We start from the raw sequence: 27,774 nt of genomic DNA on the forward strand, positions 1-27,774 counted from the left end.
AGGTTCGCTATTCTAACTTCGTACCATTTCTTCTTCTACTATTAAATCCATAAGCTGTCTATTAGACAGAGATTAAGAATAAAGTCCATTTTGTTTTTGACCATTTGAACCAATCCACGTCAACACCTTATCATGGGATGGTGACACCTACCCTGATTTAGCGCCAAAGAATTTCCCCCTCTTTGTTCACACGGAAACGTTGGCCCCCTAATCCTATGGTCCACGTTTGTTGCTCCATCCTCATCGGACGGTCTAGGTGCTTCCCTGTCTCTTTCATCTGTCCCACTCAGTCAATCATCTTTTTTTTTTTGTTTTTTTTGTTTTCTCTTTTCAGGAATTCCCTTCCTTTTTAAGCTTCCCTTTAAACCTCAGAAATGTTATGGTGGGTTAGTGGAAACGTAGCCAAAGAGGAAATCATAGCTCAAGCATCTCTCTCTCCTCCCTTTCTAATTTCTTATAATTTATTTTAAAGTTTCAACAACAAGATTCTAAGAATGCAATTGCATTAATGAGATTAGGGTACATGGCACAAATGATAACGAATGATCAAGTTTGTTACATGTTAAAAATACTTACATTTTAGTTATATAAAAAAAGCTACGTATTTTAACATTTTTCCTCAATTTTTTTGTTACCCATTGGTGAAGAAAACAACAATTTGGTAAAACTTTGGTGCATACATGAAAAAGAGTAATATATAGTCGCATACATAATTACATTAATATGAAGCATATTTTCGATAAAAGAAACCGATTATTTTTACAACTTTGGTGCATTGCGTCATATTCTAATAGAGGATGATGTATGAGGCCTGCTAATTAATTATATTATATGCAATAATTTTAAGATGATTAATTAGAAACCACGTGTACTTTTATAATTGAATATTAATAAATTTGTATATCATTGTCATACATACGTGTATACATATAGAAAACATGTCGTTTTTAGAATTTAATTAGGACGTGGCCAGGTTCACAATTATGAACGTCTACCGCAAGAGCTTGTTTCAGCTTTCCTGAACACGATAGCACTCACACTGCTATTGAAGTATGGTATGAAGATCTGGAGATGGGATTGTGTTCAATTAAGTATTGGTCCTTTAATATTGAATTGATTAGAAAAAGAAGAAGATAAAACTATACAAGCGATAGTCTAAACAATAGAAGGTTTCACACATACACAACTAAGATGTCATGGAATTTAAACATGATCTGCAAGTTAAGACTCTTTTCTACCGGACTAGACCCGTCGTTAATTGTTCTTTTATAAACATATTTTAATAATTTATATCTGTAAAGGTTTGTGCTGGTCCAGCTATAGTCAAAGTATGAAACCAATTCTTGGAATATTTCTTTATATTTAAAGGGTTTTGCATATATATCCACACAAAGGACCACAAACTAACAGAAGGAATTTTGTAGATGATAATTAATTAATGGATATCACATGATCATGCCACATTTACATATACCTTTTATGGCCATATAAACAAAAAAAAATTGTGATGCAATGATACCAAGTCCTGCCCATACAAGATGTTACGTGGTGCCATTTACACCACAGTCCTTGTCTATTTATGTAACTAATGTATTCAACTTTTCCTTTTATTTTTTTGCACTTCTTTTAACTCTCCTTTTAGCAGCACATGATCTTGTGATCAGTAATTCCCTTCGGGTCTTAGGGAATTGCTTTGTAATCCATAAAACTCATTCATTCTTGTGTCCATCGATAAGAATTGATTATTCTTGTAATTAGATATCTAAAACGATAACAAATTCCAATGTAAACATTCCCAGGCAAAAAGACATTCTGTTGTATACATAATTCTCTTATGGATTTATGGCTAATGCATTAAAATATAACTTAGATGCATTTCAGATGGAACGCAAGATAATAATAATTATATAAATAATAACTAATCATTCGTAATATGTCACTGTTGTTATATTTGTTTATCAGATAATAAGAACGGAAATTCGAACTCTGACTTTAAGTATAGAGATAACTACTCTATTATTGTTATATATGGAGAGAGAGAAGTTATATTCCTTGAATTGGAATATTTGTTCACAATATTGTTTTTCGTACTTAGAGATAGATACTATATACAGTATTTTGAAGCAAAGCAACATGATTTCCTCATCCATAAAACAAAATCACAAGTTGCAATTACGAAGCAAATAGGAATCTTGATCCATGAATTATGTGTTGTGCCTATCATGATCTGCCACAATATTCAACCAGACGCACGCAGCAGGTCCTGCCAAGAAGCCATGTCCATTTCTTGTAGGTCCTGCTGCTGATATCAGGGCCATACCCCAACTGTATCTTGGCCCTTCCATGGGCTCTCTCCTGCAGCTGTCATGTACCTCGGGGCAAAGGCAAGTTGGCTTTTTTTCTTCGGTCATCATTTGACCCCAAAAGTCGAGATCGTGTGTTGGAGAGTAAACCAAAGAAGAAAACAACCTTTTTTTTCTAAGTTTCTTGCTGATGAGGTCAAAGTAAGAAAGCTTCAGCACAAGCTCTTTACTATTTAGAGTGTTGGGGCTAGTTTGGGACTCTTTTTTTAGGGAGCACTAATACTTACAAATGCTTATAGTAAAAGCTTTTTTATTATAAAATGTTGAAATTTTCATAAGAATCTAAGTGCTTTTCTATAAGAGCTTTCTAGAAAAATAATTGAAAGTGCTTTCTGAAGAAGCACATAACAGGTGCTTTTCCAGAAAGCGCTTCTCTGATCTAGAAGCACTTTTAAACTTTTCTGCTAAACACTATTAAAAACATTTTTTAACATCAAAAAACACTTTTAACACTTCCAAAAGCACTCCCAAATATGTCAGCCACCACTATTCTCCATCAGCGCAATTGAAGGTTTCAATTATCTTTTCTTGCTCATAATAATGTCTTCTATTAATTGAGCAAGTCAAACCTAAATATATACTTTTTCGTTTTGCAGAAGCTTCAGATCACCATTAATAAGAAAAAGCCAAACTGATAGTTTTTAGCGATTTTCTTGTTGGATTTCAGACTAATAAAAAAGGATTATATATATATATATATATATATTGGGTCCCTTGTACAGTAATTCAGAGTCTCCAGAGTCATTGGCGTTTGTCTGAAAAGGTCTTGTTACACATTTTCATTTGTCTCAAGTGATAAATAACTTGATATATATATACTTGGTGCTCTCTGTCTCAATTTTTCTTATTTGTTGTAGAAATGATGCCTTGTAGGTGTATCTTTTGTCACATGCATGAATTGTAGTATGAAATGTTGTTTTCACTTTGTACTGAAAATTTAAAATAAAAAGTTGATTAAGAGACATGAGCATTAATGGATTGATATGAATGATCAGTGGGGTATATCTCAGTTGGTTGAGCTTTTTTACCTCTATTTATGCAGGTAGATGTTCGAAACCTCCATACACTAATAAATATTTGTGTAAATTCCCTCTCCCAATCGCTTGTCCTTTTAAAAAAAAAAAAAAAACAGATTGATATGAATGTGAAACCCTATCCATCTTATTAAACACATCCACAAAGTATATTAATAATGTTGTGTTGATTTTTTTGGTGGCACACATCTATTAAATTATTGGATATTAAGAGCATAGCAATGCACGTGCATACTATATGCATCAGTACTTCAAATTAAAGAGTTATGAACATTAAATCATATACCGTTTAATGTTTGAGATGGGATACATACTTCTTTAAATGTGTTTTTTTTTTCCATAGAAATAGAAAAGAACACATTTCATTCCCTCTGAAATTAACCCTTCAACTTTATATAGAGAGATGGTTTCATGCTCTTTTTTTATTTGGATCAAATAAGAAACTTTCATTCCACCAATGGCGAAGAAAACATACAACTAAACTTACTGAGTTTAGTGGCTTTGTTAAAACCTTATCAAAAAATGAAGGAAAATGTGGTTTCATGTTCTTTTTTCATCAAATAGTTGTCCGCACAATGGTTATAGTTATTGCAGTAAAACGGATTCAATTATTTGGATGTGAAAATAATGTTATTTGTTGTTTGGGCCTTATGGCCTTAGGGCCTCCCCATAACCCAAAATAAAAAAGAAAGGTTGTGATGGGCCAAAGTTTCTTCATAACCCTAGTTGACTCTTGATCCCTGGGTATCTGTATATCATTTTGGTAGACAAAGCGTTTTGTCAGCAGCACAAACGAACTAAAAATTTCATGAAGGAGCAACTTGATTATATATAGAAGAAGGTTAAAGCAAATTAGATAATAAGGTGGCCAAATTATGATGAACATTTTAATCTAAATGTTGCTGCATGTCTCTGCAAAGTTCCAAATCTGCTCAAATTTCAAACTTTCTCTGAACATGCTCACAAAACTAAACCACAAAAGCCGAAAATGTTAAACTAATCTGTGCTCAGCTCAAGTTGTATTAGGATGGGAATATTAGATTCAATCAAATCTATTGTTATAAGAAATGGTTATCCTTTTTGGCGTAATGGTTACATTCAAGTGAATGCATCCAAAAGGCCAAACTGGGAACCTTCCAGAATTACAGTGAGCCAGAAAACATGCATGTTTTTGTCTGATATGATGATGCTGAGACATTGAACTGGTTAACGGTATTGGTTTGCCTGTTTGCTAAACTGCCAAGCCTAAATGATGTATATATGTATATATATATATATATATATGGCCAATTGTTGTTGTGCAGAGGACAAGTATGGTATGGATATTTCGGTCTTAAGTCTCTAATGAAACAAAACTACTTCGACTGGTTGTTTGTCACCAAACGATCCCAGATTCTATATATAAGCAGAGCACATGTTTGTTATGAGGAATTTTTCTTTGTATTTATTATTCTTATATGATGGAGGAAGATAGAAATTTTCTGGAACATATACCAGTAGAAGCAATATTAATTGTCCCACCATCCTAAACTTGTGTAATGCTTGATTAACTGTCAATAAGGTTTAGCACAGTGAAAAATGGACTTGATTTGCAGACAAGTTGTCTCAGGTTCGAACTTTCATAGCATCTTGATAGTGTGTGTAAGAAACCCCCTACCCTTTGTAGTTTAGACTATCGCTTATATATATATATATATAATTAGCCATTATAGAGATGTGAAGTGGGTTTGGCAGCATGATTGGTTTGATTGAGTTTTAATTGATATTGACGTCTAGAGACGGTTAGAAAATTCAGAGTCATATCATTTTAGTTATGTCATGAGGCGCCGCTGACCAAGAAAATTCTGGCCCATGTAATCAGATACCTTGAGGATTTGCCAACACCTTGGCACGATCTGTATCTGTATGCGAACCTGCCTAACGTATAACCAAATGGTGAATTGAAAAGTAAACACATACACGAACTTTTGTAAGGATTGGTTGAGGATTGGTCAGGTGAGTTGAACAGATTTTGAATATTTTACAGTCAAATTGGCTCTGAATTTGATGGATTGCTATGAAATGAGTCAAATGACCAAACTATTGGTGTTTGTCTTGGCTAGGTGGTTGATAAGTCATCAAGTGCCAGTCAAATTTGGGCCAGCATAGGATTGTCAAATTTCAAGTTGGTAATATTTATTCTGGTCATGAATTTATCAGTTGGTTTGAAACTTTCAAGACCCAAATTTCCAGCTTGGGCTCTGCATGATTGAAGCTCAATTCTAAGGCCCTAAATTGTAGCATTATATATTACTATTATATGAACCAGTCTATGTAGCCTGCAGTCCAAGTTTTGTGTTGTTGGTTGGCTATTGACTCATTAATTGGGATTAGTTGAAATCCATGAAGCCACAAGTCATAACAAAGAAAAAATGGTTAAAATTGGTGTGAAAATCCCATTTGATCACAACCACAAAGGTCAACTCCTCCCCCTCATATAACCTGTATTTTTCCTTGCACGTTCTCTCTCTCTCTCTCTCTCTCTCTCTCTCTCTCTCTCTCTCTCTCTCTCTCTCTCTCTCTCTCAGAGCCTTGGTTTTATGTTGCAACTGCTGGTTTTAACTTCCTCTCTCTCTCTCTCTCTCTCTCTCTGGCCCACACTCAGATTCTTACATGATGGGTTCCCTCTTTTTCTCCGTTCTTTAATCATCTCTTTCAGTTATAAATTTAAATCCACTCTTTTAGAATTGAAAGTCCCTCAAAAACCCACCAAACCAAGCAAAACAAATCTAGCAGCCTCTCCTTGTGCAAGCATTTGATTGATGATGGAGAAATCTTGTAATTCATCTCTGATCAAAGCTGTTCCTTCTAAGCAAACCACATACTCTTGCACTGAGGAGGAGAGTGGTTGGACTGCTTACTTTGAAGACTTCTCAAACAACAACAACAACAACAGGGAAGGAGAAGCAGCAGCAGAGGAACAAAGTCTCTGCTCAAGTTTTGGCTGCACTTCTTCTTTGGTTTCTGATGCTGCTTCTGGTGCTGCATGGAAATTAGCTTCCCAAAACAACCAAAACCAACATGCATGCTCTAATTCCATTGGGGGCTCACCCAATAATTTTCCCAAGAAATTAACCTTCAAGAAAACAAGAACCAAAAAGATTTCTGGTGATGATTTAGAGGATACTGCTAGCTCTCCTGTTAATAGTCCCAAGGTCCGATGAGCCACACATACAAATTACTTTTTTCCCTTTTCGATTTTTATGTTGTCTCTCTCTCTCTCTCTCTCTCTCTCTCTCTCTCTCTCTCTCTCTCTCTCTCTCTCTCTCTCTCTCTCCCCTTTAGTATTTTTAGTTTTTGGCAATTGACTGGTCTTTTGTCATCTTTGTTAATAGATTGGTGATTTGAGACCAGTTGGTATAAATCCCAGAAAGATAGATGATCATCATATCAATATTAATTCTTTGGTACTACTTTTCTTTTTCTTTTCCCCCTTAATATATCTTCCGTTAATTCTTTCTTGGGAAAGTAATTAATTATTGGTTGATTATAACAATATATATATACATATATATATATATATTTTTGGTCCTGATGGTTTTGTAGGGTAAAGAGGGTGAGCATTTTGCGGAACTGGAGCAGGCAGATGATCATGAAAAGACTAATGATTGTTGTGGGAAAACTGACAGCACAGACTTAAAGAAAAGAGGGTTGTGTTTGGTTCCTATGTCCTTGTTAGCCAACTATCTTGTTTAATTTCAAGTTTGTCAATTAATGAAGGATCTCCATCTCAATCTCTCTCCTGGTTGTAGCCAAACTTACTGTTTAAAGGATCCATCTGTACGAATGTTGTATAGCTTTTGAAATTCCAGATCATATCTTCCCGTTCGTATGTATTCACAAGAACTTGGCTTTGTTAACAAAGGAACCTATTAGATGTAAATAATTGGAAAATGTTCTCTTTTCAGATTCTACGCTTATGTTGCTAAAACAAGTCTAAACCGTTGTTCTTTTGACTAATTGTATGGTCCAGATATATTTACACTCTGATAGCATAAGCATGTGTTTGATGTTCTGTGGTCGGTGTTCGGTAAGAAACAATCACAATCACTACGTAATTATCTATAAAACTAATTGAAAAGTTACATGAGGTGGCTAACCTAAGACTGGTAAACAGTTTTATTAATTTGGAAGAAATGCTTAAGACTGGAGATCAAACGTGTCTCAACAACAAGCGAGGCAAATTGCTTAAGGCCGGCCTTTTGCGTCCCCTTGCTACATTTCTTTACATCGACTCATCCATATATATATATTTATACAAAATACCATATAATAAAATTCAAATAGTTCTTATTATAAAGATAAATATTAAATAATAATAATAATAATTGGTTCCTAATTATTGAGACATTATATATGCAGAGGGCATGAGAATCGTAACAACTAAATCCTAAAGGATGTAAGTTCCTTGTACTCTCAGAGCAAACAATATAAAATAGATGGTACCAAGACATTAAAAAAAAAGGAAAAAAGAAAGAAAGTAGATTGATAGGTTTTAATATTAATTCATCTTCAACCTCTAGCAGGCCATTCATTCATAAAAAAATACTCAGAAACGGCTGCAACACAAAGACCCCTCCATGTGCACGAGCATTAAAGGCAGGTGAGAGACCGCATTCATACGAAGAGCTAGCCAGCTTGCTTGCGTAGAGTTTTTGTTTAGAAACATTGATCAGCTCAGCTATATTCCCACCATTTATTCTTGTGCTGCTGGCCTTTGACTCTTTCTTTCTATAATATGACATTCCCTCTTCTAAACCTTTTTCCATCTGATTCTTCTCTGCATAATTAAAGATTAAGATGCTACCAATGTGCTTGCTTTGTATACAAGGGTGGAACCAAGAACTTTCATACGGGTGGGTTATAAATATTTCTTTTTCGGTTTAAGGAGATGCTATGGTGGAGTAGAGACTATTTTTTTTTAGGAATGAGGTGGGCAAATATACTAAATTTCCTAAAAATAACACTAAAGTCTTATTTATCTAATTATTTAGACTGGGATGGAACCCACCCTAATCTAAGGGTGGTTCCGGCCTTGTTTGTATATATATTTTGAGAAAAAGGACTCTGTGACGTTTGTCGATTTAAGTGTAATTTAATATATTATTGACTAATTCTCTAAAAACTTAAAAATTTTAAACTATTAGTCTAACATGACAGAGCATATTTGAACGACACAATTAGTTAAGAAAGTTATACATGTTTATACCATGAAAAAGATAGATTTTTTAATTTTATTTTCTTTGCGACCAAACAAGACATGATTGATGGTGTTTTTTTATCCGCAAGGATGCCCAAAAGTGGGTATTAATTGACACTTTTAGCCACAGCCTATAGGGATGTTTGTCGTTCTAGTCTAGAAGAAGGTTGATGGTGCATATACGTCAACTTGTTTATAGTGCTATAGCGTGGGATAATATAAGGTTCTTGATGCGTTTGTCAACTTGATTATAATGGATAATACCTTCTCTACTGACTATGCACCAGGATTAGTGCTGTTTAATTAAACTAGATTCTAGTCCATATAATACATAAATAAGTAGTAGTTTTCATATACAAAATTTTGACACCCATGTTTAATTGTTTAGAAGAAAAGGGACTACAAGAAAAATGACAAGTAATCGCGTAAATATAAGTACAAATTGAACCAAGCAAGTCTACATTAATAATTGGAAGATCTATAAAAACTCGATGATGAATTTGAAATAACTAGATATAATTATATTGATGATTTGAATGACTTAAATTCTACGAATATTTTGAAAATAATGTACATGAATTTGCTATATTTCTTTCCTTAGAACGGTCAAGAATCACTTTTCTCTCTTGACAGTCCAACATGGTGAGGTATTGTCAAATGCTCTACAAGTTCCCACATGATGATATATTGTGTAGTTTGAATATTAGAGGAAAAAGGAAAATTGATCTCGAGTACTTTGATAGGAATTTTATTTGATCATGATGGCAATGGATTGTGGAACACCATATATGACAAATTATATATTCAAGCACCGAATTGAGGGAAAACGAAGTGGCAACGAAGACCCAAATGAAGTAAATATTAAGTCTTTGATTCGTCACCAATACGTGAAGAAATTCTTGAAAAATATGCACCAAATGAAGAGGGTTGTGGATAATGAGCAGTGCTCCTTGGAAGCATACGGCTCACCATTTGTATGAAATTATACGTAATTTATATATACAACTATCTAGAATTAGTTGTGGTAATTTTGCATATAATATTGTGCAAATTATATTGTTGATGAAAGAGTGCTTAGGGTAGTTAGTTGTTTACTCAAAAAGGACCAAAGAGAAAAGGTTTGCTATTCGTGGATAGTTGGATTAGGTTAGAGACAAATCAATAATTATGGATTTTTGAAACCCTCTAAATGAGTTTTGTTGTTGTTGTTGTCGAAGTTAGAAATGAAAGAGGAAAACTCATACACATGGATGCTTGAATATAAGATTATTTGGGAGCACACTAAAAATCTGGACCAATCCAATAATACCCCATTAGTTTATCTTGGGTTTAATTTTCAAGATAAGCATCAAAACTAGCGTCTAATCGAATAGACAATTATCTTAATCTTTTTGGTTATGTGTTCAATTTTGCCTTCAAATTCATTAGCATGCAAATCAAAGTTAGGTGGCCAATCACATAGTTAGCGACCACTAATAATAATGCGATTTCAACTTGTGGGGGTGGTAGATCAAAGGTCTAAGTCAGTTAACTAAAACATGCAGCAACGTCACGAGGAATAAAAACAAAGCATGCATGTGTTCTAGAAGACTTTTTTTTTTCTTTCGGCACTGCTTTAATTTGGAATAGCAATTTTCACTTTTTTCAAAAAAAGAATGGATATTGGAGTGCTTGCCTGAATATAGACGCAGTTTCCATTAGCAAAGTGTAGTTCAACTGGGTTTCTGTGTGCCTTCATGGTAATACTCATTGCGGTCATGTCATGCTCATCAGTTTTCGTTTTAATGGTTATTGATGTTTTTGAACTTCTGGGCTTAATATGTGAATTCTCTATAACAATAATTTGGCATTATACGTTACAAGTTATTTTTCAAATAATTTCGATGGAGCTAAAGCTTCCATTGATGGATCCTTCAAATAAACTTATTTGAGGGACACCCTTATAGGCAGGAGCGGAGCCAGCATGGGACCAGTGTGGTCCCAAGCCCCACTCTATTTTTAGATGTTCTATTTGTATATTATATATGATATATAATATTACAATATATTAGATTAGTTTTAGGATATTTTCTCTAAAATAAAGTAAATTTTTTTGTTCACAAATTAACCATAAATTTTTTTGATCTCCCTTCTACTCATTTTCTTTAAATCTTTAGGTTAGTTTATGATATTTGCGCTAAAAACTCCTAAAGTTTAACCTTTCTTTCTCTTTCTCTTCCTCTTTTATTTTTCTCATTTTTTATGTATGAGTTGGGTACCTTAATATTGCGGTTTATGAATAATTTTTTTTCTATTTCTTTTCTATGTTGGAATATAAATTATTAATTTTTAAGTCTTTATTAGATGATAAAATTAGTATTTAACCAAGTTAAAATATGAAATTCACAATAATTATGAAGAGAAGACATGTTTTATTTACGAAGGGCCCCTAGTAATGTGAAATCTTGGCTCTGCCATTGCTTGTAGGGCCCACTTCGCATGTATTTCACTATCCAAACCATTTATTTTTTTAGATAATTATTCAAAGATCATCTCTACAAAAAAATCACTTGAATCCAATATCCTTTGACCACTCAATTGAATTATTGAAATTTAGTATTTTCTTGAAGCACCGTGTTCATTGATTTTATAGGACACAATTGGATGTTGAAACACTTTCTGATTTGTCTAATTTTTTGCAAGGATGATCTATGAATGTAGACTTAAAAAATAGATTCTTTGAATCATTGAAAAAAAAATTCGTAAAGAACCCTAAAGGGTATCACTCAAATAAAATTATTTGAGAGAGACTGTATATATATGAGCATATCTTTGAATTTGGAATATTTTCCAACAAAAATAAAAATGAATAAATAATATTTTCCTAGTAATGATTTAGTGGCTCCTCATTATATATGATTTTTTAGATATGTTACCAAAGTGTTATGATCTGAAAATATCTGAGTAACTATTTTTTTTGCCATTTTTATTTTCTTTGAATCTGGGGTCAGTAACTTAATCAAATTGTCCTATCCACAGTGTGTGTATGGAAGAACAATCTTATTCTATAAGTTCTGGAAGTACCTTAGAAGAAAAAAATTGAAGAAGAAGATTTTCTGATTTTGCATGATTGAGACCGGCCGACATAAATAATTGGACCTTAATATAGTACTGCCTGAGATGGTTACTCACTCCTATTATATACTGCGCGTGATTTTCGGGAATGGCAATTGTCTGCTTGACAGGTCAATACCAAAAAAAGAAGAAGAAGAACAAATAAATCCGTTGCAAAAATAAATACACAAACAAATCTTCCTTTTTTTTTTTCTTCCAAAATTAAGAAGAGAGGGGGGAGATTTCTCACACAGATCCGAATTCTCTACTTGATTTTTCTCATCTTTGATCTGCTTGATTTTTATTCTAATCGTATCACTTTATTAAAAATTAATCACTAGTACTATGATATTTAAACTTGAGACTACAAATCTATAAATGAAGGTCATTTTCTACAAACTAAATTCATCGGCAATAAGCAAACAAATCTATTATTAAGAAAAGTTAAATTATAAAAAAAAAATAATTAACGGAAGAAAATACAGGGACCACCTCGTGATGGAGTAAATGATCATTGATTGAATTGAAGACCAATTTGAATTAGACATGTGCCGCCATCATGCCTTAGAGCAAGACCGTTTTTAAATTTTCGTCAAATTTTAACTAAAATGATTAGAAAGCTATTATAAAAAACTACTTTTAAAAAAATATATTTCTTTCAATAATGTTCTCTATTTTGGCTAATCTCTAATATTTTATTATTTCTCTCCTCCACACTAAATTAAAAGTTCATTAAAAAAATCAACAAAATAAAAGGTGAGAGAGTGTTGTGGACTTATGGAGAGAGAAAAGGAAGAAATAGAGAACCCTCAATTTCTCTCTCCTCTCTCTAAGAGTACTTCCCCAATTTTCTATGACAAAAGACAAGGGGAGGCAACAATAGTTACTATTCATGTAAATAGTGTCTGTCATATCAATTTAGGAAATCCAAGAGCAACTACTATTCACATGAGATAGGAGGAGGGGGATTTGTATGGAGTTTTGGTGTGTAAAGTGAAGAATATGGGTAGGTATTTATAGAAAAAAAAAAAAAAAATTTTAGTTTTTTTCAAATACTTTTTTTGTATTTAAATTGGTCGTTGACGTCACACTGACATGGACATGAGGTCAACTTGCCCAAGCAGCAGTCCATGCAAGTCTTGCCCTTGGGCTTGATAGGGCCTAGCTCCTACCAAGGCTTGATTGCACCCTAGGATGGGTTTTGAGAGGCTAGGGGGGCATTTTGCATGAGCAAGCCTTGCCGTTGGAAGTGCTCTAAACATAGAGAGCCACCAAACTCAAATAGGGAGTTCTCTAAAATAGAGAGTTAGATAGCAAGTCGAGCTGCATTTTGCCCTCATTCTAGCCAAAATAACTAAAAATCATAATATAACAACTCTGCTAGAGATACTCTTAGCCTCCTCACATTTGGTCCATATAAATATATTCATTCACCCAAATGTTACTTGTATTTCGGTTTTGCATTGACTTTAACACGAACACGATATTCCAAATTCTATCTAATATGGTAACACATAACATACCCCGTGATGACAAAATAATGATGGCCATTTAAGTCCCGTGAACAAACAAAAATTAAAAAAAGAAAAAGAAGAATTTGAGACTTTGGACACATTTGGTTTGCTCAACATGAGCTTGAAAATCCTGCAACCTTAAAATTGTCCCGTGAATGTTCTTGCTTTTCTAGCAAGCCAAACATTGGATAGTAAGCAAGCAAAGTTTCTCCTTTGCCGGCACTATATTCTCTGCAACCATATATAAAATAATACTCCTATTTGTGTTTGTGTATAAATAAAGGACAGAGAGAGAGGGAGAGGGAGAGAGAGAAAATCTTAGGCGGCCTGCAAGGAATATAAGTGTAAAATTTAGTCTACATTCACTTCATTTTCCACTCAATTAAGCCCTAATTGTGCTTATGACGTGTGAATGAAGAGCAATGTAGTCACAGGTGTGCTTCTTCCACCTCAGAAACATTTCAATATTTTGATACATCTATGTCGTTAGTCAACAACTATAACATTCTCGTTATGGTTATTTTCTTGATACAGGTGCAAAGAAAGGAAAAAAAATGCATGGAATAGAGTTTGGAAAATATTATTTTTATACCGGTTTTAATAGAAAAATAAAAGATTCATTGTATCCGTTGTTAGAATCTAACATAGTGCGTCAGGCACAAGAAAAAATTGGATGCTACCTAACATTACGATGATATGTGCTGTTCTTGTGGATAATAGGAAGATTATATGCACGCTTTTAATGCCAAAAAAGCCCATAACGCTGGACGGTTTGACGTATCATTTGTTTCTTTTTGCGTTTTACTCTTGATGTCTTTGTCTTTAATTGGCCACGTCCAACTAATCTCACTGAGTTTTCTTTCCTCCCAATTCCTAGGTACTAACTTTAGGGTACTCTTTGAAGTCCTAAAGTGATGACAAAAGTTGGAGGAGGCAGTGGAGGATTGAGATGGATTTGTTGCATAGCTCTGTGAAGAAGGTGAAGTTCATGCATGTTTTATCACCAGCCTTTAATTTATCCACTTTGATTACGGAATATCAGGCTTTGCCTAACGCAAATCTTCTTTTCCCCAATCAAACTTTTTCTTTGTTGAAATTAGCATATGTGTACTCAAAACTTTTGACAGCCGTAACTCTCTAAAGGCTGCAATTTGTGAATCTTGGGTTCTGTTTTTTACCACAGAAGAAAGCTTTTGAGTCTAATTTACCACATCTTTAATTCATACTGGAAAGTACTTTACAATGGTAGATGAGCAACTGGGTTCATTTGAATGACAAATGCCAGTAAACATTTATAACTTGATTTTGGACGCACATTTAGAATCAATACTCTTAGTTAGGATGAAAAACGAGATGTTACACGTGCTAAAAGCCGTGGCGGGGAACTTGAAGATCTTGAGCAAACTCACTTTCCCATGTAAACTAGCAGTTGAGGTCATGTTCAAGCTCCCACTAGTGACATCTGCAATGAAATTGGGATTTGATATTAGGGTCTCTGCATTTAGATCCACAGAGGTGGTCGTGTTGATCTTGCCTCTTGCAGGCACAAGTTCTCCTTCAATTGGAACTTCCGCTACGACGCTGTTTCGATAATGAACATAAGCAGTGGAATTCTTGTACATGAAGCTTCCATAGTTCCTATTTTCTATTGTAATAAGCATGCCTAGTGTGACATTTAGTGTCACATTTGGGAACAGAGAAAACTGAATGTTCTCAAGGCCAACTGGCTTGGCATTGATTTTGGGATCTTTAGGCTTCAAAAGGGTGAGTGATAATGTTGTGAGGACAATGACAACAATAACTAGGAAAATTGCTGTTATACCACAGCAGATTTTAAGGCCTCTGCGCGGGGTTTTGCCGGTCGTCATGCTGGATTTCTGAGAAAATTGAGGCTCAGAAACCTTGATAACAGGCCTAATTAGCAGGAATGGTTGGTGATTAGAGTAATTAAGTTCATACTGATGAAGATCATATATAGGAGGTAAGAATATACAAGGTTGTGTTAATGTTCTTATTTAATTCTTGAATTTTGTTTCTCTCTATAAGAAATGAAAGTTGAATGCTAAATTTGGCTGTCATGCTAAATATGGATGTTCAGTTTAGACAATGACAAGAGATAAGCCTTTCAGTCGAAACTTAAACGCAGGACAGTAGACCTATAAATTGAAGTCTTCCTAGAGGACGTCCAAGAGTTCAATGCTTGACATCCACTATGCATGACACAAGAAAATATTATAAAAGAACATTTGGTATGAATTGGGCACGAGAAAAGTTGATCCAAGAGGAAAGTTGCTTGTCAGTAGGTGCATGAGATATGGGCTTGGAATTGTGCTCTTTAGGCCCAGATAAATGTTCCCGTTTTTTATGTTCTTTTGGGCTGCTATTGCTTCCCTTACTTATTTATTTTATAAATACAAACGATAGTTTATTAAATTACAAATAAAAGGGAGATTTTTCATACACACTAATTACAAATAAGTTTGAATAATTTAGTAAAGGGCAACTCTCCTCCATCTCCATGTGCGAGCAATAGACTGCACCAATTAAGCTAATTGGAATACAATTTGTTGACTAGAAAAGACATTAAAAAAACCTTCCCTTTTTTTTCTTAAACTTGTGGAAGTGGAACCAACTTCTTAGGTGGCGAAAGCCAAATTTTCACAAAGCAGTATTTTAAATTATTTTAATATACGAAGAGGTATTTCAATAAAATATATATATATATATATATATATATATATGAAGAGGTAATCAAACTCAAATATAAGAAGACCAACACACTATATTAACCAATTCACCTAATCACATCTTGCATAAGCTCACAAACATCAAACATTGGCTTGCAATAAAAAATAAAAAAGGAAACATCAAACATTGGCTTTCAATAAAAATGAAAACATTAAACATTGGCAAACACAAACTGTCGGACAGGAAGCCGAAGCTCGTTGTATACATTAACAACGTAAAATATTTGGTAAAGTTACTGTTGAAATTCGTACGTAACGCCCTTTGTGTGAGCGTGTGGGTTGCCTCCCTGTCTCTCTGTCTGTCTGTCTGTCAATTTGGCTCTTCTATTATTCGATATATCGCCGGCCAACGAACAAAGCCAACGACCGTGTCACTCTTCTAGCTCTCTTTCTTCCACAATCTCCCAACTTTGCTCTCTCTCGCGCGCGCTCTTTCTCTGAGACCTTTTGATTTTGTTCAAGATGAACGACCTGCTTACGGTAATTTGGTTTTTTAATTAAATTCATAAACTGTTACTATTTTGCAGTAACAGTTAGTTTGCACTGTCTTGGATGACAATTGGATTTCGTCAGTAAGATTTAAATGTTCTGAATTCGGTATTTGAATTTGGGTTTATTGGTTCTGAATTCGGTATTTGAATTTGGGTTTATTGGCTTTGCTTAAGAACTGGGTTGGTGCAGTTTGGTTTGGATTGGTACCCTTTTTACTGGTGATTGGCTTTTGACTGCCTGGCAAATTTTATCTGTGATTTTCATGTAAATTCTAAACTTTGGGATATTACCCACCTGTAATTTAAGATGAATCTTGTATTAGAGGAATCTCAGATCACTCAAAGTTGAGTTTTTACTGATATTAACTTTGCCCTTTAGTTGATGAGATGACTGACTTAAAGGGGACATACTGTTTTTTTTTTACAGAAAAGAACAGAGTTCTCAGTTTTAGTGATGCATTTTTTCCAACGGTCCCTCGAAGTCAAAAGTCTTTGATGTATGATTTTGTTTTTCAGAGTTTTCTTAGCAACTGACCAGAGACTCTGCTGATTCTGTCATAAAAGGCTTTATATCTATTGCTTCTGTTTAACAACGATGATACGATTGGAATCAGATATTTTCTCATTAGTAAACCTTGTTCACCCGAAACTTTTTAAACAAATTGAATTGAATTTGCGTTTGAATTTGCGTTCAACAGATTGGTTTATTTGTAAGTGTTTTTTGCATCATCCTTTGAGAATTTGGTTTTCGTGAAAAGATAGTTTGTGTTTTCTTTCTTTCAGCGTGTTGGAATCAGTGCTTATTTTGTGTAATTGTGCTCTACTGTAGGATTCGTTTGTTGGTGATGCAAGAGCTCAGCCTTCCGGAACAAATGATATCGAAATGGGAAGGCCAGTTCCTAGCAGTTTTGACACAGGAATGGATGCTTTCAATAAGCAGGTCTTTCCTATCCACAAAGTTTTATTTGGTTGCAGACTACATATATGTAAACTGGAAGTCGAAACCGTTTAGTTTATTTGGGATTTGTGTGAATTTTTTCTTAAGACGTAATAGAAATTAAGTGATGCAGGAAGAAAGAAATCCCTAATGAAATGCATGTATTATGTTTTCTTCTTAAACTCTTTACAATTGGTTTATGTGGTTAAGATTTGCTTTTTATTCTTTTTCCGTCAACACTTCCTCAAGTTACTTTTTCCTCTTTTTTGTTTTTTGTTTTGTAATTTAGATACAAGAGGTTGAGAAACAGGTGGATAAGCTCTCCGGACTTCTAAAAAAACTTAAGGTACGTTAGTTTGTATTATAAGCTTCTAATCTTTTTAAATCTTGGAATTGGGGTCTGATTTATCTAAGTTTCATTGGCTTTGGTTCTGTATTGATATAGCTATCTTGTATTTGATTGTGGTGTTTATGTTGAAACCTCTGACCTCTTGTACAGTTACAGTGTTCTTCAATGATAATTTTGCTTTCTTAACAAATCCATTCACTTATTCAAAAAAAGAACATTCACATCTGCACCAAACATATTTGACAGACGTGTTGTTTATCAATTGCCTAACACTTTGTACTATGAACATAGTTGGCAATATGGTCAAGACTAAGTAATGTTGTTGTGCTTGTGCTAGGATTCATTTTGACAGTTGAATTTCAACTCTGTGTGTGTAAGGCAGCAACTAGAAACTTACTTTGGATTTTTTATTTTATTTTTATAGGATGCAAATGAGGAGTCGAAGTCTGTTACAAAAGCATCTGCCATGAAAGGTATAAGCTATTTCCAACTCACCCATAGTTTGAAAAGCTTGCACCTTAAAATGCAATTTCATCAATACTATTGTTCTACAAAAAGTTAACTGTGAATCAGCACGTAGCAGAGCATGGATCACTTTAGCTAGGAACTTGTTTTGGTTTTCTTTTGGGAGCAATTCTAAGCAGACTTGGCCGACTACTTGGAACGTGGGGAAAATTCTTGCTAACTGTTTACGGTGCATTATACTGATGTTGTTTATCTCTGTTCTGTCTGCAATACTCTTACACCATTATCCTTCTTTCAGCAATTAAAAAGCGGATGGAAAAAGATATTGATGAAGTGGGAAAGATTGCACGTGGTGTCAAAACAAAACTAGAAGCAATAAGCAAAGATGTAATACTTTAACAATTCTTCCTCAATGTACCAGCTTTGTTTTATATTAATTAGCTGTTTTCTAGCTATCTAATGACTTCCCTTGTCCTTTCTCCAGAACTTATCCAACCGACAAAAGCCTGGATGTGAGAAGGGAACAGGCGTTGACAGATCAAGAATGAACATGACAAAGTTTGTTTAGAGTGCTTATATATTATATTTTAGAGTAATTAACTCTCTATAGGCTAATCATAAATGATTTGATTTGTAAACTACTTTTCTGTTTGGCAGTTCCTTGACAAAAAAGTTTAGGGAGATAATGATTGAGTTTCAGGTATATGTATACCTACACATTCTATTTGTTATTCTTTTGCTCATTTTCCTCCACTCTTTTCTTCTCACCAATGTATTATATTCCAGACCCTCAGACAACGAATCCAAGATGAATATCGTGAGGTTGTGGAGAGAAGAGTCATTACAGGTTTGAATGCCTCTTCAAGACAAGCAATTAGAGTATAAAAGTTATATATTAAGACGATGGTGTTATAATTCTATCATCATATTTTTTGATGAATGATCATATCTTTACACATTGCACTTGCAGTTACGGGAACCAGACCAGATGAGGAGGTGAGCCCAATTGCTGATTTTAGAATTTTAGGTCCAATTTCCTTCGAGAGTGTTTCTAATTTGCCAACTTTGTTGACCATGTTAGACAATTGACAACCTGATAGAAACTGGAAATAGTGAGCAAATATTCCAAAAGGCAGTTCAAGAAATGGGAAGAGGACAGGTATACTCCTTTTGATTCTTCTTATTCGAATAATTCTATGTTTCCCCTTGTTTTCCACTTGGGAAAGTTTAGCCTGAAACTATGAGAATTAAATACGGTACTCTGATTCCAGGTGCTAAATACTGTGGAAGAAATTCAGGAGAGGCATGACACTGTAAAAGAAATTGAGAAAAAGCTTCTTGACTTGCATCAGGTATGCGTGTTATACCATGACGTTTGGCCCATCCAGCTGAAACTAACCTTCTCTAATACGATTTTTTATTAAATTTTCAGATCTACCTCGATATGGCAGTCTTGGTTGAGGCTCAAGGAGAGATTTTAGACAACATTGAAACTCAGGTTTACTTCTAACTTTGCATCCTTAGACATGCATTCACAAGTGCATATATATGTCTGCGCTGCATGTGTAATTGTGTATTGCTTTGCGTTATGTGTTGATCGGAATCTTGTCCAGGTTACGAATGCAGTCGATCATGTTCAATCTGGGAACACTGCACTTCAAAAAGCAAAGAAACTCCAGAAGAACTCCCGAAAATGGATGTGCATTGCCATCATTATTCTCTTAATAATAGTAGCTATTATAGTTGTCAGTGTCCTCAAACCATGGAAAAGTGGCTAGGGTGCTTGAGTCTGCCCTTGTCTCTTCACCATGTAATATAGATGGGTTATTATTTTCAGTTTCACCTCTGTGAGGACTGAGTGTCTTACTTGTTTAGTTGTGATTTTTTCTGTTGATTTTTTTTTTTTTTTTTTTTGGTTTTGTTTTTTTGTTTTTATGTTGCTTTCTTCTTCTCTTCTGGCTTTTAAATGTTTTATTTTGTGTGTATTCTTTTGAAGCTTGGTTTATTCATGGTGGTGTGCATTTCATACTACGAATTGAAAACGATTGTAAGGTTGTCCTCATCAAAGGGATTGCTTTCAAATGCATGGACAAGAGTCATGTCTAATAAAAATGTATCAATGAATAAAATTCTCCTAACATATAAAAAAGGATGGATTATATTAATATTTAATTTTATCTAAATATTATTCTTATTAGCAACCAAAAGGAATTTATAACCTTGTTTTTGTTTTTATTAAAATCAAAATTTTCATCGTATTTAAAAGACTTATTAAAATTTACACGCAATTATATTTTGTCTCATATATCAGTGTGTTATCATATGCCAATTCGCCACTTTCTATTTCATGATTTTCATTAATCAAAATCAGAAAGTCTTTTTATATATGATTATTTTTCAAGGAGGCTAAACGTCCTGCAGGTTGGATGTATCCACTTACCCTTGTGTAGTCTTTTGACAAAAATGGCCTGCCTTTTCTTCTGGAGATATTGAAGATAATGAAAATGGGCTCCAACCCTAGGTTCCACTACTTCCAAAACTGCTAACAAATCCATTCCACCCAAACCAGGTTCAACCTAGTGACATCTTTCAACGTTTGAATTTTTGTACGAGCCGGTTATATGTAACGTTTTTTTTCCTCACCATGTGGATTTAGGTTTCATTATAAACTAGTGAGACTTGTATGTGTGTTGTGAGAGAGAAGTTGCATATAATGTGCGAGAATTCAACCCCCTTTATTCTAACCTAAGCCTTGGCTATTATACCTCTAACCCAGCAGTTATTGTCCTTCATTTGCCTTCCTTCCTATTATAAGATAACCAATCCAATTCAACCCTGCAGTGGCTGTCCATATGGTGTTAAGAGGTTTTTAGTGTGGTTAGATTTCAAACCAAGGTTACAATATTTAATATGCATTGATAGTTTAACATGTAAGCTAATATATACTTATCTTTTTTAACTGAAACCCCTCTTTACACCTAAATTACAAATTAGATCGATTGTATGTTTTCTTCTTCATTTATGATATTTGGTGGGTTTTGGAGATTAATTATATCCCTCTTATAAGGTACATCTTAGGTTTTGTTCTTCCCTTATGGGATGAGGTTGATTTTGGAGATTGATGATATATTGGGTTGGGTTGCTTTGGGCTTATTTACCAACAGGGCTTGTTTTGGGTTGAGGACATAAGAAATGTCCCTCCTTTGGATCAACTTCAAATGGACATTGGCCCAATGCATTTTTGTTTTTGTTTTTGGTCTGATCCAATGCAATTTTGTTAATGCATGCTTACCTTGCCTCTCATAAAATTAAACAGGTCTAACTTTACTCTGGTGCAATTTGAAAAAAACTCATTGAGTAAATTGTATTATTTGTCTTTGGTCCACAGGTGACAAATGCAGTGGACCATGTACAATCAGGGACAGATGCTCTACAAACTGCAAAGAGCTTGCAAAAGAAGTCGAGGAAATGCATGATGATTTCCATAATCTTGCTCTTGATTATTGCACTCATCATTGTGCTCTCCATTCTGAAGCCATGGAAGAAGTAATTAAGCAGTGCACGGTTGCCAATCTTCCTTTCATCACAGATACTCAGCCTATCTTTACTCAATAATTACAAGGTGCATCTTTTTCTCTGTAATTTTTTATTCTTTTTTCTTTTGGTGGGGAGGGGAAGAGGAATTGGTTCTGTAAAGACACAATTATTCAGAAACAATGCCAGATGGTGTATTGGCTGGCATGACATGTTTTGATTCCCATGTTTTAGCCCATCATCATATTTTTCTTCTTGTTTGAGACTTCAAAACAGCAAAGAATTGCATAACTGATTTCAGGAAATTCAGGCAGGATTAGCAAATGCAGAGTTGGGGTTCAATAATGAGCTGCTTACTCTTTTGGTAAGTTCTGAATTTTATTCATGTCAGATAGAAAAAGGAAAAAGAATTACTTAATAGCTGTAGAAAAGAAAGAAAAATACTTGATGAAGGCCAATAGCAGCTGATTGATGAGGCCAGACACAAAACTGTGAAGTTATCAGAATTGAAACTAGAATCAGAAAAAACAACCAAGTAAATTATGAGAAATAAGAAGAGAAAATTCATGATTTTTCTCCTACCCAGCATGCCTTGTAAGCCATTTACTCCTTGTACCTGATTCTTTTGAGGGTAAGGAGGGAGAAAGACTTTCATGAAACGGGAATAGCATTATTTTGCTATTCCCGTTGCAACTAAGTTTTTCTTGTAGGGAGGAAGTAGGGGAACTGTTACTACTTTAAAAAACTTCACCAAACAGAATGAGGAAACAGAGGAATTAATAGGAATGGAAGGATACATTTCAAACTTAAAAGGAAAAAATATCCCATTACAGTACACAAGAACAAGTTTGGTCCTCACTTTAGAGACTAATAAAAGAAGTACTAGAATGCACTAGCTAGCAAAAACAAAAAAATTTACCCAGAAGGTCTCAATCACCTATATCATATTATTTCAGCACATTATTCTACCCCAGTTCCCACAATATATGAGCTGGATAATGTCCCAAAGTACGCTTGGACCAAACTCAATTCAAGTGGCTCTCTCTCTGTCTCTTACATTCTTGCCTTGGCAATCACAACATTTCCTTCACTCAGATCTGTGGATCCTGACCTGGTCCATGATTCTTTGAATTGTTCTTCAGTCACTCCTGCAAAGGAAGAAAACAAAAATGAAACAATGATGGTCAATAATGTAATTAATCACTCTTTCATTTTACCAAGAGAACAAAACATTTAGAATGACTTGCCTTTGCCCATAGCAGCAGTTGAAGAAATGCCTCCCTGGACAGTCTTAAGGTACCTATCATAGAAATTAGCACCAGACCATTTCTGATGAGCAAGTGTGTCAACTCCATTGTTCCTCTCCTCCCTCTGGATCCTCTCAACATAAGCCAGCATTCCCCTCCTAGCATAGTCCTTTGCGAAAGTGTCGACCACAAGCGCATCAGCATGGAAACCAGCCAGTGTTATAAACTGCCAGCAGTACCCCAACTTTGCTATCCTTGGAATGAAGTCCTTCATTTGATCATCAGTCATTCCAGATGCATCCCAATTGAAAGACGGTGATAGATTATAAGCCAACATGACCTCAGGCTGCAGAGACTTCACCCCCTCAGCAAATTGGGTGCACTCAACCATGTCGGGGCTCGCTGTCTCCATCCAAATAATATCAGCATGATCAGCAAAAGCCCAGCCACGCACAACAGCTGCCATCACAGACCCTTTGAACCTATAGAACCCTTCTCTGGTCCTAGGCAAGTCCCAGTCCCAGAAGAGGTTCTTAAGCCCCAACCTCTCAGCAATCTCGCGGCCTTTCTCATTTGACAAACACTTATCAGGGCTAGAATGGTTGATCCATTCGTTCAGTCTCCTCCTTTTCTCATGTTCAACGAAGTTCATGGCCTTAATTGCATCTGTGACACATTCAGAAAATGTCTTCAACTGTGCCATTGAAATCCAATTGTCCTCAAGGGCTTGCAGCTCAGCTCCAGTTTTTCCAGCAGCCATGGCTTCAGCTAGAAGGGTAGCCAAACTCTTCCCTCTGAGATTCGGGTTTGTTACCCCAAATATAAACTGATGGTCTCTGGTGTCCACATTGGTCTGGATCAAAGTAGCGCCAACTGCATCAGTTCTAGCCACCAAGACAGTCTCAGTTCCCATGACATCAAATTGCAACCTTGCAGCCACAAGTCTATTAATATGTTCACCAACAGAAACAAGCACTTTCCCTGCCATGTGACCACATTTTTTGGTCACAGAGGACTGGTCCTCAATGTGAACACCAGCAGCGCCACGCTCCACAAAAAGCTTGCAAAGCTTAACAGTTGCTGTGGTGCCACCAAAACCAGTATCACCATCAGCAATTATTGGCTTCAAGTAATCAATATAAGGGGTTCTAGCCCTCTCTTCCCGGCTCATGCTCATCCGCGCCTCTTTTTGCTTGCGATCATGGTATTGTTGTGCGAAAAACAAATGCTCCACCTTGTTTGGGACGGTGTCATAGGGGTAATCAGCAAGGTCAGGACCAGGCTCATTGGTGCTGGTGTGTGTAGACGAGCATTGCCAACCGGAGACATAAATGGTGTCCAAATGCTTGGCCATCATGGTGACTTGGACAGGGTCTAGTGCACCAAAAGTTCTTGAGGATGTGCCGTTGGCTTGATGAGTTTTGAGAGTTCTCCACAGCTTTTTGGCCATTTCATTTGAGCCATAGCTTTGTCTAAGGGTCCCTCTTAGTGCCACAACATCTTTAGCTGCGTATGGACGTTTTGTTAGCTTGAACCTCTCTGAGCCCCACCATGCCTGCACATCTGCTACCTCGGCTTCAAACCTTCCTTCTTCTTCCATTATCTGTATACAAAATTCCGGCATAGTTACAAACATGTAGAAAAGCAATTTGCATTGCTTAATTTTGAACTCATTTTAATTTATGTTCCATCTACGGTTCTTCATAACAACATCAAGTGCATACATATCATATAGATACATGCAAATATAGGTACATGATCTTTCAATGAAATACTTCTCACTTTTTAACAAATTTATCAACTTTTTAGGAATGGTAAGCTCCTCCTGGACCAAATTAACCCACATATCCATAACTCAATGGCAACAATTGATGCCATGCATGCTAATAGGCCATTTGTGAGAACTTAAGTATTTAAGGTCGAATTTTCTTTCCTTTTTAATCATAACATTGGGCCGGATTAGAGAGTCTAGCTCCTTCTATACGCCCAGCGTAGTAGAAAAGGTATGGGACCTACAAAAAATGTAGGTCTCACACCTATCGCCGACTACTGTGAGAGCCGATTGCAATGCGCCAGATGTATAGAAGTTTGTTTGGGTGATGAGACTGATTGAATCCTCAGTATAAAATATGAAGAGACTGATTGAAACTAGGGAAAACCAATTATATGAAACACTGAAAAAGTGCTTGAATATTATTATAATGTAGTACAGAAATAGCTCAAAATTAGCAAATCCTAGGAGAGAACTACAAGCAAGGACACAACTAACAGAAAATTAAAAGAGAGAAAGGTTGTTCGTGGCTTACCATTGAAGGCACTGAGTAAGATGCAGCCATGGCTAGAACTTGTTTTTGGTATGAAAGCTTTGTGAAACAACTAGGAGAAGTTCATGAGAAAGCTCTTCCAAGTCCCAATATTTATAACACCGGCGGGGGAGAGGTAACAAGTTCTTGTGACATTGCTAAAACTCTACCCTTGTGGATAAGAAAGAAACAAAATCCAAGAAATTTCCACAGTGCTTCGCAATATTAAATATTTATTTTTATCATGTAATAAATATATTTCATTGTTTATCTTGCAGAAAAAAAGCGAAACTTGTCCCATGGGAGCTGCATTTGCAGGCACGTAGGGCGATGGCATGCACTAGTTCTCTAACAATCCTGAGTCACCATGCTTAATTGTCTTCTTCTTCCAATTTTGGATGATGTCATTATTTTTTATAACATGATAAAAGAAGAGAGTAACTGATTCTGTTTTTCTGTTTGCCTTTTTTATTATTACTTTAGTTCTTCAACTGCCTCAGATGTGCCTAGATAGGCCACTTTCATTATTCTTCAATTTGCTTTCTGGTTTCTGCATATGAACTAAATCTTAGCTGGTTATTATTTCTTTTGATGCTCATATACAAAAGTTTGTGTGTGTGTGTGTGTGTGTGACCAATGTTTTTGGTTTGTTTCAGATGAGACACCCAATATCGAGCCATCAATGTGGACCAAGGGATGAAAATTTCGATATCGAAATAAATGAATGTTGACTAAAGATCGAACCAGATAAAATTGTAGCATAATTAGGCTTCTCCCATTCATGATAAAGAACTTGAGAAGATTATTTACCGTGAAACTCTGATATACATCGTTGGCTCATTCTTTTCTCGAACATAATAGCTTGTACAAGATGAAGTTGAGAAGATTCATGATTTATTTACTTGTTTGTTCTTCTTAACTGCATGTGATCGATGAGATTAAAATCCAAGCTAGCTCCAAGTTAAAGTTAAAGTAGCAGAGTTGGTTTGTCGCTTTTGTCCTTTAAATCTTACTCAAAGCCTTGAAAAACACTGTTCTCGGTTTTCTTTCTTTAAGGCAATGCGTCTTTCTGTCCTAGTGGCAACAAAGAACATGTGACACAGTCACACAGCCGTGACAGATATAGATAAATGCATACGGCGTCTCTGTAACATATATACATGCAATCTGGAGGCATGTGGATTCTGTAATATTAGGTTGGAGCTTCAACTTTCCTTGTATGTATAATTCTTCAGTTCGTATGTTATAGCCCTTTTAATTGGGTAAAAAAGGTTGCAAGAGTTTGTTAGATTGGCCATGAGCATGAGTGAGATGAGTAGTATAAAGGGTTGCATGATTTGGGGATTTGGACTTTCCCAAGGAGCTAGCTAGGTGAAGCTCTCTGGATGGATAACCCTATCTCCTATAACTAGATGACAATCTTATCCTCATGAAGTTTTCTCTATTGGTATGTTTACCCTTTCTTTCTTTGCACATTATCATGCAGCAAAAGTGGCTAAAATTGACCAGAAAAGAAAGAAGAGAAAAAAAAAAAAAAAAACTCTCATTTGCATGTGTTGATGCACAAAAATGGTCGAATATTTTTGGGCTTAATTTAGGGATGCTGTCACCTTTGACATTGGTGTGGTATCGGACAAAGACTCTCCGATACTTAATTTAGTATTAAGTATGGAGTGATCAGTGATCTAGACAGAGTGATGGCTGAATATACGAACGAATGTTGCAGTTACCTTGTTTTGGGGACTTGCGACCCTATTTATAGACTTTGGGAGATGTGCATCTTGAGTGAGATTTCAATGTGAGACTGTGGGTATTGCCTGAGGAAGCGCACATGTCCTTATGAGAAATTCTTAATGAAGTGTGGTCTTTTGTCACGATCGGCAAACTATGGTGCAGAAGGGTCACATCCTTCCGATGGTACTTTGTGAGACGCAATTGATTACAAGTTTTAACGGGTCCTCCTCATGGGTCCTTTATTTCACATATCGTTCTCTGATTGACCAGTCAGATATGGTATAAACAGCATGCATGGTAGATCAAACTCTGGGAACGTCATGCCATACACATGCATTACACAGATTGGTCTTAATTCCTTAACATTTTCTTATTGGTAAATTATATGGTCTGGTTGGCAAGTGGGCAGTTATAGCATATGCAGTAGAAAAATAAAGATTGGGATAACATGTATATACGTCATGGACATAGAAGGGATAGATATATTTGCACCGTCTGAAAATGACGATATATGCGCACCAGATGATGATATTGAATTGAGATAAACATAACAATAATGGAATGAATTTGAACACATCCTTCCTTATGAGAATATGAGGAAGGAGGAGGTTTTCTTTGGGAAATGGGAGATTGAGAGCGTTGAAGGCGCAATCAACTCATTTCAAGTGGTCCTCAATTGCTGCTGATAATTCTGGCAGGGCAGCATGTTTTGGATTTTGAGCAT

The 27,774-nt window shown here is 35.4% G+C and overlaps 4 protein-coding genes across 4 annotated transcripts; 2 read left to right on the forward strand and 2 right to left on the reverse strand.

Moving 5' to 3' along the window:
* LOC18784217 lies at window positions 5,936–7,377 on the forward strand. Its single transcript, XM_007215915.2, has 3 exons — window positions 5,936–6,591; window positions 6,772–6,843; window positions 6,983–7,377. The coding sequence occupies exons 1-3, from the start codon at window positions 6,199–6,201 to the stop codon at window positions 7,130–7,132; spliced, it is 615 nt and encodes a 204-aa protein (XP_007215977.2). The 5' UTR covers window positions 5,936–6,198; the 3' UTR covers window positions 7,133–7,377.
* Window positions 14,536–15,111, reverse strand: LOC18782624. The gene has a single exon (XM_007217343.1). The coding sequence runs from the start codon at window positions 15,109–15,111 to the stop codon at window positions 14,536–14,538; it is 576 nt and encodes a 191-aa protein (XP_007217405.1).
* Window positions 16,160–20,404, forward strand: LOC18784038 (syntaxin-132). The gene is made up of 13 exons (XM_007217687.2): window positions 16,160–16,470; window positions 17,311–17,421; window positions 17,708–17,764; window positions 18,192–18,240; window positions 18,531–18,619; window positions 18,717–18,790; window positions 18,890–18,932; window positions 19,019–19,079; window positions 19,203–19,228; window positions 19,314–19,391; window positions 19,504–19,584; window positions 19,665–19,730; window positions 19,846–20,404. Exons 1-13 carry the CDS (start codon window positions 16,453–16,455, stop codon window positions 20,008–20,010), a joined length of 918 nt encoding a protein of 305 aa, XP_007217749.2. The 5' UTR covers window positions 16,160–16,452; the 3' UTR covers window positions 20,011–20,404.
* Window positions 22,543–25,527, reverse strand: LOC18784380 (isocitrate lyase). The gene is made up of 3 exons (XM_007215245.2): window positions 25,320–25,527; window positions 23,014–24,616; window positions 22,543–22,914 (listed from the first exon to the last, which is right to left on the reverse strand). Exons 1-3 carry the CDS (start codon window positions 25,347–25,349, stop codon window positions 22,820–22,822), a joined length of 1,728 nt encoding a protein of 575 aa, XP_007215307.1. The 5' UTR covers window positions 25,350–25,527; the 3' UTR covers window positions 22,543–22,819.

This window comes from Prunus persica, chromosome G3, assembly GCF_000346465.2.
Source record: "Prunus persica cultivar Lovell chromosome G3, Prunus_persica_NCBIv2, whole genome shotgun sequence".
Lineage (NCBI taxonomy): Eukaryota > Viridiplantae > Streptophyta > Magnoliopsida > Rosales > Rosaceae > Prunus > Prunus persica.